At 40.0% G+C, this 13,611-nt stretch overlaps 1 protein-coding gene across 1 annotated transcript in view; it reads right to left on the reverse strand.

Moving 5' to 3' along the window:
* LOC140212452 (adenylate cyclase type 2-like) overlaps positions 1-13,611 on the reverse strand; it is a 507,180-nt gene that overhangs the window by 279,593 nt on the left and 213,976 nt on the right. The window contains exon 3 of the mRNA XM_072283265.1: positions 12,805-13,002. Within this exon, the coding sequence (XP_072139366.1) occupies positions 12,805-13,002 (198 nt within the window). The remainder of the gene's footprint in view (positions 1-12,804; positions 13,003-13,611) is intronic.

Here is a 13,611-nt window from a genome sequence, read left to right on the forward strand (position 1 = left end):
ATCCAGGTCATTTGTAAAATTCACGAAGAGAAGGGGTTCCAGAACAGATTTCTGAGGCACACCACTGGTCACTGACCTCCATGCAGAATATGACCAATCTACAACCACTCTTTTCCTTCTGTGGGCAAGCCATTTCTGGATCCACAAAGCAAGGTCCCCTTGGATCCCATGCCCCCTTACTTTCTCAATATGCCTTGCATAGGGTACCTTCTCAAATGCCTTGCTGAAATCCATATACATTACATCTACTGCTCTACCTTCATCAATGTGTTTAGTCACATCCTCAAAAAATTCAATCAGGCTCATAAGGCACAACCTGCCTTTGACAAAGCCATGCAGACTATTCCTAATCAGATTATGCCTCTCCAAATGTTCATAAATCCTTCCTCTCAGGTTCTTTTCCATCAACTTACCAACCACTGAAGTAAAACTCACTGGTCTATAATTTCCTGGGCTATCTCTATTCCCTTTCTTGAATAATGGAACAACATCCACAACCCTCCAATCCTCCGGAACCTCTCCTGTCCTCATTGATGGTTGAAAGATCATCGCCAGAGGCTCAGCAATTTCCTCCCTTGCTTCTCACAGCAGCCTGGGGTACATCCCATCCAGTCCCAGTGACTTATCCAACTTGACACTTTCCAAAACCTCCAGCACATCCTCTTTCTTAATGTCTATATGCTCAAGCTTTTCAACATGCTGTAAGTCATCCCTACAGTTGTCAAGATCCTTTTCCGTAGTGAATACTGAAGCAAAGTATGCGTTGAGTATCTCTGCTATCTCCTCGGGTTCCATACACACTTTTCCATTGTCACACTTGATTGGTCTTATTCTCTCACATCTTATCCTCTTGCTCTTCACATACTTGTAGAATGCCTTGGAGTTTTCCTTAATCCTGCTCGCCAAGGCCTTCTCATGGCCCCTTCTGGCTCTCCTAATTTCATTCTTAAATTCCTTCCTGCTAGCCTTATAATCTTCCAGATCTCTAACATTACCTAGTTTTTTGAACCTTTTGTCAGCTTTTCTTCTTGACTAGATTTTCAACAGCCTTTGTACAGCACGGTTCCTGTACCCTACCATCCTTTCCTTGTCTCATTTCTGTTAGGTAAGACTTCTGTTAGGTAACTATTAAAGACTGGAAGTCTGGTTTCTACTTTTTGGCTTTCTCATGATATTTTCATCAAACACTTCATTTCACAAGTTCAATCCATTATTAACAATTGGTGGTAAGCAGCAAAGAGATGGAGATGTGTCTTAAAATAGGACAGGAAGGGAAAATGCAAAACTTTACATAATTAATGATTCTCCTCTGCTAAATTTTCAAAGGGTGTGGGGAGAGGAATGGAAAAGGTGATGCTGACTCATTTTAATAAGAGATCTCCTCAAGTGTGGTTCCTCCTTGCAATCAAATACTCAGTAAAATAATTATCTACTCTTCAGTGATGCAAAAGTTGTATGTTATCAGTGCAGCTCTTCGCCAAACCTTAATCTTTTAACTATTAGTATTTAAATTTACATTAAACTTCTTGCAATTTATACAATATAAAAATATTTATCTGATTATTTCTCTTTAAAACATGCAAAAGCACCAATAAAAACTTCTTGACTCAAAAGCAGTTATTGTCCTCAAGCCGTTAGGCTGATCAACACTTCCGTCCATTAACTATCCCCCATCACCATTACATACACATCACTTAACGCCACTTTATGTACATGGCATCAGTCTATATTCAGTGCCTTGAAAAAGTCATCAGCACCCACGACTATTTTACTGTCTCATTTTCTAAATGTAAAAGTTATTGAAGCAGGCTTTTTGAGCTAATATACAAAACATTGTGCATCATGTCAGATCAACAGAAAAATTCCAAAACCTGTCAACAATTTAACAAAAAATTAAAAATGGCCTGTTTCCATGCTGTAATTGTTATATGGTTATAAAATTGTGAGGCTGTATAAGTATTCATCCCCTTTGTAATTACTTCAGAAAATTAAATACCTCCTCTCTCTGCAAAGTCCAACAGTAAGGTAGATTTTCAACAGACCAAACCAAAATGAAGACAAAAGAACATTCAAGACAATTTGAGGAAATGATAATAGAGAAGCACAAACCCAGAGAAGGATACGAGACCTTCTCAAAGGCACTGAAAATACCTCGGAGCTCAGTGCAGTCCATTGTGGAAAAAATAAGAAACCACAGTCACACTGCCTAGGTCAGGCCACCCCTCTAAACTTAGTTGCCAGAGAAAAATGGCACTTGTAAGATAGGCTACTATGATGCCAACAGTCACTCTGAGAGAACTGCTGAAGTCAGTGTCTGCAACTGGAGGTGAAGTTCATGGCTCCACAATTTCTTAAGGCCTTGCACAAAAAGGCTATTTATGGAAGAGTGGCAAGGAAGAAGCCCTGGTTTTTTTAAAAAAAGCATACCTTGCCTGTAAGAACTTTGAAAAGCATCACTTAGAACATACTCTAAGATGTGGAAGAAGGCCTTGTGGTCAGATGAGACTAAAGTGGAACTTTTTTTTGCCTCAACACTAAGTGGTACATGTGGCGTAAATCTAATACCGCACATTAGCCAGGCAACACCATCCCTACTGTAAAACATGGTGGAGGTAGCACCAAGCTATAGGGATGCTTTTCAGCAGAAGGGACTGGAAGTCTGGTTACAATTGATGTAAAAATGAATGCTGTCAAATAAATTTAGATCCTGGATAAAAACTTGCTAGCTTCAGCCAGAAACCTTCAACTGGGGATAAATTCTGTCTTTCAGTAGGACAATGACCCAGAGCACACTGCCACAGCAAGCATGGAGTGGCCCCAAATGAAGAAAATTGATGTCATTTAGTGGCCCAGTCAGAGTTTGACCTTAACCTGATCAAACGTCTCTGGCAAGACATCAAGACTGCTGTCCACCACCTATTCCCCAACTGATCTTGCGTAACTGGTGCAATTTTGCAACGAGGAATGGGGAATCTTGCTCCAATCCATTGTACGAAGCTAATATCCAAAAAAGGCTGTAATAGTTGCAAGAAGCGGTTCAACTAAGTACTGAGCATGGGGGGTGGGGGGGGGCGGGTGAGTACTTTTGGATTGCTAATATTTCTGTATTTGAATTTTTTAGTTTTCATGCTTTACAATTTTCCCTGTTTTGGGGCTCTACTGTGGAAAAAAAGGAGCATGTGATTCACAAATAAAATTTCTCAGTTAAATTGATCAAAATCCCTGTTTGTAATACTCATATATGTGAACAAAATGTTGGGGTCTAAATACTTCTTCAAGGCACTGGATATAACAGTTACTTATGCATTGTGATTTATAGGATTGCTTTTATATATTTATTGGCTTTTTTATTGTGTTCTTTATGTTTATTGTGTTTTTTTATGCTGCATCGCATCCTGAGTAACAATCATTTTGCTCTCCTTCACACTGGTGTATTGAAAAATAACAGTAAACAAACTTTAATCTTGGGGAAGTCATGTAGCACTGGTCTTCGCTGTTAAACAAATCACAGGAAACTATAAAAGTTTAAATTTGCAGTATCTCGAGATCCTGTTAAAAACTCAGTCTCAAAACACTTCCTTCCCCCTCTCAGCTATGACGAAGAATATTTTCATCAAAAAAGATTGAGAAACGTACACACGTATACATATCCCAATAGATATTGACTGCTGTGAAACTTCCAGAGAAAAAATATTTCCAACCCAAGATATTTGCTAACATTATAAAACTAACAGTATTTCAATCGGGGGAAAATTTCAAATCATTTCATTAAACATTCCAATTATTAAATTATTAACCGGATTATGGCTGGGCGAAAGCATTTCTTCAAAACATTATTCCACACGAGAATTATTATCACTGTAACCTCTCAGGAGTAATCATTCTGTTTGTGTATACAAATAGTACTTTGTAATCAAATGGTACCTCTACTCTGAGCCAAATATATTTCAACGCGTACTCAGTCAAGAATTAAATTCCAGCTTTTTGTAGAAAACATTTTATCAAGTATCTTCTCGTGACAATAATTTTTATTATTACGTTTTTATTTAGGTCAATTTATAAATGATTTGCTGTTTCGAGTGAACTCTCTGCCCACTTAGACAACTGCTGTTGGATAAAATAAACAGAGCACTCTCCTGTATCGATCCCAATCTTTCCCAGATTGGATACAGTTGTTTGTTTCATATTCTTTAATCCTGTATCTCCAGCACGTCCCATAGCAGAAATGTAACACACCCCAATTATATTCCAGCCTCCTCCATTTGCTGGCAAATTAAACCTTTCCCTCACCTCTATTAATAGCTTTGTTACAATTACCCAGCCATATTTCTCATGTGACTGCTATATTGTTCAATGGCTCTATGACTCTACTGGAGTAAGTGATCTAATAATGCAGATTCCAAATGAAAAAGGATGGTGAGGAGATTAAATATTTTAATAATAAAAAAAAAGGCTGTCTTCCTCCCAATTAACAGCTGTCTAACCCAATCTGTGAAATGAAGGCAAATGAAATGTGTTAGTTCAGAGAAAGTAAATTTTCTGTTTTCTTGCTGAAACAGATTTCTTCACCACGCAGGGCTCAAATGTCCTGTTTCGGTACATAGAACATTACAGCATAGTGCAGGCCTTTTGGCCCACAATGTTGAGCCAACTGCTCCAAAATCAATCTAATCCTTCCCTCCTACACAGCTCTCTGTTGTTCTATCTTCAATTTTTTTATATTTAATTTCAAATTTAATTCCACATTCAAAAGCAACTCTTACCTTTTTAATGACTATATTGCTGTTCTGTTGCTCTAAACATGAAGCTTTTATATTTTTCCTGAATCATAGTGGTTTCCAGAGCAATTTTTTTTATTTGTTTAGGGATACTGCACGGTAACAGAGCCTTCCAGCCAATGAGCCTGTGCCACCCAATTACACCCATGTGACTAAATAATGTGGGAGGAAACCAGAGCAACTGGAGGAAACACAAGCAGTCATGGGAGAATGTATTAACTCTCTACAGACTGCGGCAGGAATTGAACCCAGGTCACTGGCACTGTACAGCATTATTTGTATTGCTAAGCTACCATACTGCCCCAGTGCTCTGACCTCCTCAGCAAGTTGGCAGATTAGAGTGATCTTATGCTTGCCTTGCAACACTCACAAAATGCCGGAAGAACTCAGCAGGCCTGGCAGCATCTATGGAAAAGAGCACAGTTGACGTTTTGGACCAAGACCCTTCAGCAAGACTAGAGAAAAACAAAGATGAGGAGTAGAGTTAAAAGGCAAGGGGCACCTCTGCTTGTCTTGTAGCTTTCATGTTTTCCCTCTCTCATGTTGCTTCCTGCCAGGTCAACAAGAATACTGAGACGGAATACAAACCCTGCGTCCTGGTGACAGAAGGACAACCTAGCCTTTAAGGTCAACAAAATGAAAGGGCTGTTTGTTGACCTAAGGCACGTAAACATAACCCGGCCCTCATCAACAGAACTTCTGCATTAGTGGTCTCCAGCTTCTAGTTCCTGGCCATCCAGCCAACAAGCAACCTCTTCTGGTCCCTCCACATCAAGAAGGCGCATCAGTGCATCTACATTCTTAGGGGTCTCAAAAGATGTAGCTTGTCCACGAGGACTCTCTCGGACTTCAGCAGGTGTGCTATAGAAAGTATCCTGATGGTTTGCATTTCAGTCAGGTATGGCAGTTGCTTTGCCCTGGACCAGCAGAGCACGCAGTATTGCCGAGGCTCGCCATATCCTTCCATCCAGTCCGTCCTCATGGTGGGTTGCTTCCGGAAGGCTGACAGTTGTTACATATGCGACAGCAGAGTGGTGCAGTGGAACGCTTTTACTGAGTCATCTTAGTAACGTACATGCTGTGTAACTTACCGCATGAGAGCTACGAATTGGGCCAGCATATACCTTGACTAACGTGACTCAGTAAAAGCGTTCTATCGTACAAATTCACTGTTGTTTTGCTCCACTCGTACATAGCAACAGTATTGACAAGGATGGCTGCCAACCCTGGCAATTCACTTTTCTCTCTACTACCTTCTTGGAGAATATCCAGGAGCTTGAAAGTCTGGGTAACCAGACTCAAGTCTTCCTCACTGCTGCCAGACACCTAAACCAATCGCTTCTTTCACATTCCCTTGGCTGGTGGTGCTGCCACATTCTCAAACCCTTGTTTATACCTCATCATTATCGTCACTTCAGGATTCTTTTTTTTATCTTTGCACCTCTGTATCATTCACCACTCTGTTGTTCCTGTGTTTCTTGTTGTTTTTAGTATTACTAGTGTAACGTTCCATTATATTGGCTCGTGTATGTCTAGGGGAAATCCCGCCCAGCACCTGCTTCAACACTGCCCTCAGGGTCAGTCGCCGCCCGAATCAATCACAAACATCAATCATCAGCCAGCACACCCAGTAAATTTTAACAAATACACTTTATAGATATTACTAATTCTATGACATTAATATGCATTTGATACAGAGAGGAAAGTAATGGGAAAAAAAAAGGCACCAACACTTATCAAAGTCCAAAGTCCAAGTTCTTCGTGCGCTACCATTGGAGCTCAATTCGACGTCAGACGACCACCCAAATTCCGTCGACTCAAGGCTCGGGACCACCCTGAGTGATCGACCGGAGCCTCTCCGCACGTCCGCCATCCTCTTCGTCTCTCCTCCGGCTCCCCGCCAAAAACCCAGTCCACAGTCATATCATACAGCATGGCATCCGAAAACAAAACGATACATAACCACCCATTGGCTAATAGAACCTTGTTATCATCATTTTAAAGTAAAACAAACTGTTAGCGCAAACTCTCCGCAGCGTTAAAACACAACAAAGCCGCATTCCCCAGATTAACATAACAAAATCGCCATTTTAAGTGTAACAAAAGAAAGACCCCGTACACTAGGTATTCTGAATGCTCTGTGGACTTCACACACAGGCAAGGAAATTCATTGCATCCCTGGTGGATACAAATATAAACGAATCTGAATCTAGCACATGCAACCTAATCCACTCTGTAAAGTTCTCCTCACAAATAAGCACGACTCGGTAGCGTAGTGGTTAGCACAACGCTTTACGGTACAGGCAACCGGGCTCAATTCCCACCTCAGTCTGTAAGGAGTTTGTACGTTCTCCCCGTGACCTCATGGGTTTCCTCCTGCAGTCCAAAGACCTACTGGTTGGGAGGCTAGTTGGTCATTGTAAATTGTCCTGGGATAAGGCTAGGATTAAATTAAGGGATTGCTGGGCAGTGTGGTTTGAAGTGCCGTATTGTATCTCAATAAATAAACAAACAAACAGACAAATATATATAAAAAAATAAGTGGATGAAACACCGAGGGATATGCCTAAAATGAGAAAGCTGTCCAATGGAGAAGTTAAATAACCCTCATGGAATGTTAACCTTCAGACAATGTCCCCAATTTCTCTGTCTTTGCAACTGTTTTATCTAGAAAAGGAACCTACCAGACTAATAGCACAGTGATACAGAGTTGTTACAGAATGTCACAATGATCATAGCAGAATCAGCTTCTCCTGGGACTGGAAATGGTTCATTTGTTGCTGTTGACATGTTTCTGGAGCTCCTTTTAATTGCTGTTTGCACATTTCATATCAAGGGGAAGACAAGTAACCTCTGGGTAATATGACTCACTGTCCTCTGCTAGACTGACATGAAGTAAGCCCATTTTATTAGGGAAAATATCAACTGTTAAGTGAGTTATTCCAATGATAATGACAGAATGACGGCTATTCATTGTTTGGAAATCCATATAGAAAGAACAAAGTCAATGAGTTATTTTTTCGATTCAGTGAAGTTTGTCAGCCATGAACAACCCTTTCCAAATCCTTGCTGGCTTTCTTTGAACAGTTGCAGTTCTACCTCCCCTGGGTGAAAATTGAATAGATATTTATCTTCTTGGTTAAGCTTGAGGAGAAATTTCTAAATCTTTGCCTAGTTTATACTTTAAAGTTTTTTTTAACCATCTAGAAAGCACCTGGAAAACAAACTAGCAAATACAATCTTAGCATTGATTTCAAGAGGACTAGAATGTAGAAGCAAGGATGTGATGTTGAGGCTTTATAAAACATTGCTCAGACCACACTTGGAGTATTGTAAGAAGTGTTGAGCCCGTTATTTAAGAAAGATGTGCTGACTTTGGAGAGGGTCCAGAGGAGGTTCACGAGAATAATCCCTGGAATAAAAGGGTTGAAATATGAGGAGAGTTTGATGGTTCTAGACCTGTACTAGCAGGATTTTAGAAAAATGAGGAGGGAAAACCTATCAAATACTGAAAGGTCTATGTTTCCTATAGTGGGGGAGTCTAAGACCAGAGGGCACAGCCTCAGAATACAACAGAATGAGGAGGAATTTCTTGAATCAAAAGCTGGTGAATCTGGGCAATTCATTGACACAGACGGCTGTGAAGGATAAGTCATGGGTATATTTAAAGAGGAGTTTGATAGGTACATAGGTTATGGGGAGAAGGCAGGAGGATGGGGTAAAGAAGAATAATAAATCAGCCATGATGGAATAGCGAAGCGGATTCATTGGGATGAATGGCTATAATTCTGCTCCTATGGTCTATGACTGCCATGCCCACAGCTATAGCAATAATATTCACACTGAAAAACCACAATTATAGGATGCCTTTACTTTAGATGCTGCACTTGCTCTCCGGAATTTGCTATAAAGTAATTGGACATGCAAGACACGTCAATGTAAAATTAGAAAATCCAGCAGTAACATTTTGTGCTTCATAGAGCTTCAGAATACTTCCGTGTCTCAAAGCTCATGAAAAGCCTTTCAAATTTACTTACATCTTGATTTGTTTTTAAAAAGTCCTGAAACAAGGTCAATCTGAAATAAGCAAATGAAGCTTCAGTTTTATATTTCATCTAAAGCACAGCACAATGTCATCCTCGCTGACTGTCCTGTTGGCTTTGACTGTGTGCTTGTCTCCCTTTGTAGTGACAGGTAGAAATAACCCAATGCATTGATCTAAGAAAACTGTTAAGATTAATATAACTCGAGTCTCTCCAAGATGAATATATACCAACATACTTTCAGTTGTGTTTCACCCAGTAACCACCCCACTGCTTTCTTTTTCAGAATCAGAATCTGAATCAGGTTTAATATCACCCATGAATGCCGTGAGATTTGTTAACTTAGCAGCAACAGTACAATATACCAAAAAACTGAATTACAGTAGGTATATATAAACAATAGTTAAATTTAATAAGTAGTGCAAAAACAGGATTTTTTTAAAAAGTAGTAAGGTAGAGTTCATGGATTCAATGTCCATTTAGAAATCAGATGTGACAAGGGAAGAAGCTGTTCCTGAATCGCTGAGTGTGTGCCTTCAGGCTCCTGTATCTCTTTCCTGATGGTAACAATGAGAAGAGGGCACATCCTGGGTGGTGGCGGTCCTTAAAGTTGGACGCTGTCTTTTTGAGGCACTGTTCCTTGAAGATGTCCTGGATACTACGACGGCTAGTACCCATGATGGAGCTGACTAAGTTTGCAACTCTGCAGCTTACTTCGATCCTGTGCAGCAGCCACACCCACCCCCATTCCCAGACAATGATACAGCCAGTCAGAATGCTATCCATGGTACATCTGTAGAAATTTGATTGTTTTAGGTGACAAAACAAATCTCCTTAAACTCCTAATGAAATATAGCCCCTGTCTCACTCAAACACGCAAAAGCACATTTCATTTAATCAATTGAAGATAAATTATATATTATATATATAATTATAATTATATATTATATATAACATATAATTATGTATTTGGTGGTTAGTATAATATTACCATTGTTACTATAATGTGGGTTAAAGTCTCCAGTCTTAATGCTTAATTTTGACCTGCAGTGATTGCACATGAAAAATCAAACTTAACGTAGATGCACATTTCCTACCATTAAAATGAAATGATTGGAGGACAGAAAGTGCTCATTCATTAAGGCTGTTTTAGCATCTAGGTTGAGTCTAGATCTTTTAAAGGAAATACTTCAACAACAGCTTTCTATTGAAACTAAGAGTTCACTAGTAAAGCACTTGAATTTTAATTCTTTTTAAAGGGCAGTTTGTTCCCGGTCTATTATGCAAATTCTCTGAAATGGAGTTTTCTGTCAGTTCTGAATGGTGAAAGTCTGCAAAGATGGAATTACATTGAGCAAAATCATAATGGCTAACGCCAGTGTGGTGCCCAAAGGAACTGCCAGTGCTCAAGTTCAAGTTCGATTGGTAGGTCAATTGGTCATTGTAAATTGTCCCTTGATTGCACTAGGATTAAATCAGGCAGTTTGGATCAAAGGGCTGAAAGAGCTGATTCCACGATGTTTCTTGATAAATAAAACAAGTAAATACATAAACAAAGTTCAAAATTATTGTCATCTGAGTGTACATACAGTATAAACCAAACAAATGAAACAACTTCTTCCAGACCATGGAGCACCCACAACACATGTATCACATGCAACACACAAAACAAAATATTACCACAAGTAAGTTAATAAAATATAATTCAAAATGTATGTAGTGTGCAGCCCAGGTAAACAGTAAACAGTAAATAGCTTGCTGTCCTCGTGGCAAGATTTCGGTGGTGGCAGTGTGTTTATTCGTCATTCAGCTATTTAAACAACAGTAATTCCCAGACTTGGGCTTTTTGATGTCATATACAGAGGAGAATAATTCGTATCGATCCAAGACTGTTCATCATGATTGGAAAGGAAGGGGGCAGAATCTTGAATTATTTGCCTCCAAAGATGCTGTCTAATCTGCTGAGTTCCTCCAGCCTTTTGTGTGTTATGCTCAGGATTTCCAGCATCTGCAGAATCTCTTGTGTTTCATAACTAGATTCCAGGTCATCGATCCTACCTTCCTCCCATGAGACGACCAACCTCCCACAATGAGCTAGGCTTAAGTTCCTTTCTCAACCCATCCAGTGCCCAAGGTCAAACCTTCCCATCAGCTTCCCAGATTTCCACTGCACACCATGTTATGGAAGGCTCTTGAGTGTACAAGACTTGTACAGTTGTGCAAAATATCTTTGGCCTCATGCACTAATGAGTCCTTCAGCAGCTGGTCCACAGGCAGAATGTTTACTGGCCATCATCAACTGTGTAGCTAACAGTGTTTTTGGAGACATTGAGCAATTTCTACGCAAACAATCACAAAGCAACAAATTCACAAGCTCAACTCAAATAACAATGACTCAGAGTACAGGAAGGAGATAGAGAGCTTAGTGACATGGTGTCATGGCAACAACCTTTCCCTCAATGTCAACAAAACAAAAGAGCACGTCACTGACTTCAGAAATGGTGGCTGTGCACATGCTCCTGTCTACATCATTGGTGTAGAGGTTGAGAGGCTTGAGTGATTCATGTTCCTAGATGTGAACATGTTCTGGTCCAACTATATTGATGTCATGGCCAAGAAAGCTCACCAATACTTCTACTTTCTCAGGCAGGCTAAAGAAATTCAGCATATCCCTGCTGATTCTTTTAATTGATCCACCACAGAAAGTATTCTGCCTGGATGCATAAAGGCTTCGTACAGCAACTGCTCTGCACGTGGCTGCGAGAAACTGCAGAGGGCAGCGGACACAACTCAGCACATCACAAAAGCCGGCTACCCCTCTGTGGACTTTGCCCGTAATCTCACTGCCTCAGTAAAGCAGTCAGCACAATCAAAGACTTCACACATCTCGGACATGCTCTCTTCTCCTCTCTCCCACCAGTCAGAAAAGACAACAGCCTGAAAGCGCGTACCACCAGGCTCAAAGATAGCTTCTATCCCACTGTTATCAGACCCTTGAACAGACCTCTTGTATGATAAGATGTACTCCTGGCCTCACAATCTACCTCGTTATGATCTTGTACTTTAACGTTTACCTGTTCTGCCCTTTTTAGGTATCTTTTACTCCTTATTCTGCATTATTATTGTTTTGTCTTATTGTAGCTCAATGCACTGTGCAATGATTTGATTTGTACAAACAGTATGCAAGACAAGATTTTCATTGTATCTTGGTAGATGTGACAAAAAGAAACCAATACCAATGCCAAATATCATGGCATTTAAAAATTTTTTTTTGGAGTCATAGAACATAGAACATGAGAGCACAGTACAGGCCCTTCAGCCCACAGTGTTGTGCCAACTCTTCTAACTACTCTGGTGTTGGCGTGTGGCCAAGTGGTTAAGGTGTCGGTCTAGTGATCTGAAGGTTGCTAGTTCGAGCCTCGGCTGAGGCAGCGTGTTGTGTCCTTGAGCAAGGCACTTAACCACACATTGCTCTGCGACGACACCGGTGCCAAGCCGTATCGGCCCTAGTGCCCTTCCCTTGGACAACATCGGTGGCATGGAGAGGGGAGACTTGCAGCTTGGGCAACTGCTGGTCTTCCATACAACCTTGCCCAGGCCTGCGCCCTGGAAACTTTCCAAGGAGCAAATCCATGGTCTCACGAGACTAACGGATGCCTATATATATATATCTAACTACTCTGAAATCATTTAATCCTTCTCTCCTACATATCCTTCCACTCTTCTATCTCCCATCTGCCTATCTAAGAGTGTATCAAATGTCCCTACCTGTTCCCTACTTAATGAGGAACCAGAAGGTGAGGTTCAATGTTGCAATTGTGCTAATCATATTTATTTTCTTTCAATTAGCGCTTACTAGGTGGTTATGATATACCCCTAACGATCATGTGTCAAAGAAGAAAAGCTCCAGTGTAAAATAGTCTATGTATAAATGTTACTGTTGACTGACAAAATCATATTCCATTGCATTTCAGCACTCTTACCTGATCCCATGGAGAAATGATACCACCAAAACACATGAAGAGGTAACCCATAGCAACCAGGCACACCCAAACTACAAGAGAAAACACGTGCAGTAGCTTCCGGAATACTGCCTCCATGCAGACCAGAACAAAAATTGTGAAGAATATAGCCAAAGCGGTTGGAACGGTTATTAGGAAAGCCACATGGTCTTCGATATCCTGGGATAAAAGAAATGAAAAATTGGTTAAAAATACTCTCACTGTATGTCTGGGATGATTTATGCATTTAGCAATATCAATTACGAGCAAAACTTGCAAAGACAAAGCATTTTCTTCAATCAGCTTCAAACATTTCTATCATCCACTGGTCCAAAATGTGTGCTATTAGCTTCATAAATTCAACTAATTCTATTTAATTATGGTATATGTGATACAAGTTAATACATTAGAAAAAAACTAACCCTCAATTTAAAACTTTTCATGTTTCACAAATATGGCTCGCCTACTGGGTACTTAGAGCAGTTTCTGTATTTGTTTTTGTCACACTTATTGCTGTGCTGTGGAACAAACATTATTGACTTACTTAAAATGCAATTAAAAGCCATATTTATAATGCCACAATTCAGAACAACTAATTAAATGGATATAAATTATGTTCTATCCGATGGAAGTTCTTACTTTTTTGCTGAAATATCTCTACTCAACATCCTCACTATTAAATGGCTAAAATATTCCCAATTGCGCAATGTACGTACAATTCGTTAACTGAGGTTTCAGTAACCCTTGTATTTTTGACTAGGTTATATAATTTTAATCATTAAAAAATGA

This window comes from Mobula birostris, chromosome 19, assembly GCF_030028105.1.
Source record: "Mobula birostris isolate sMobBir1 chromosome 19, sMobBir1.hap1, whole genome shotgun sequence".
NCBI classification, from domain to species: Eukaryota; Metazoa; Chordata; class Chondrichthyes; order Myliobatiformes; family Myliobatidae; genus Mobula; species Mobula birostris.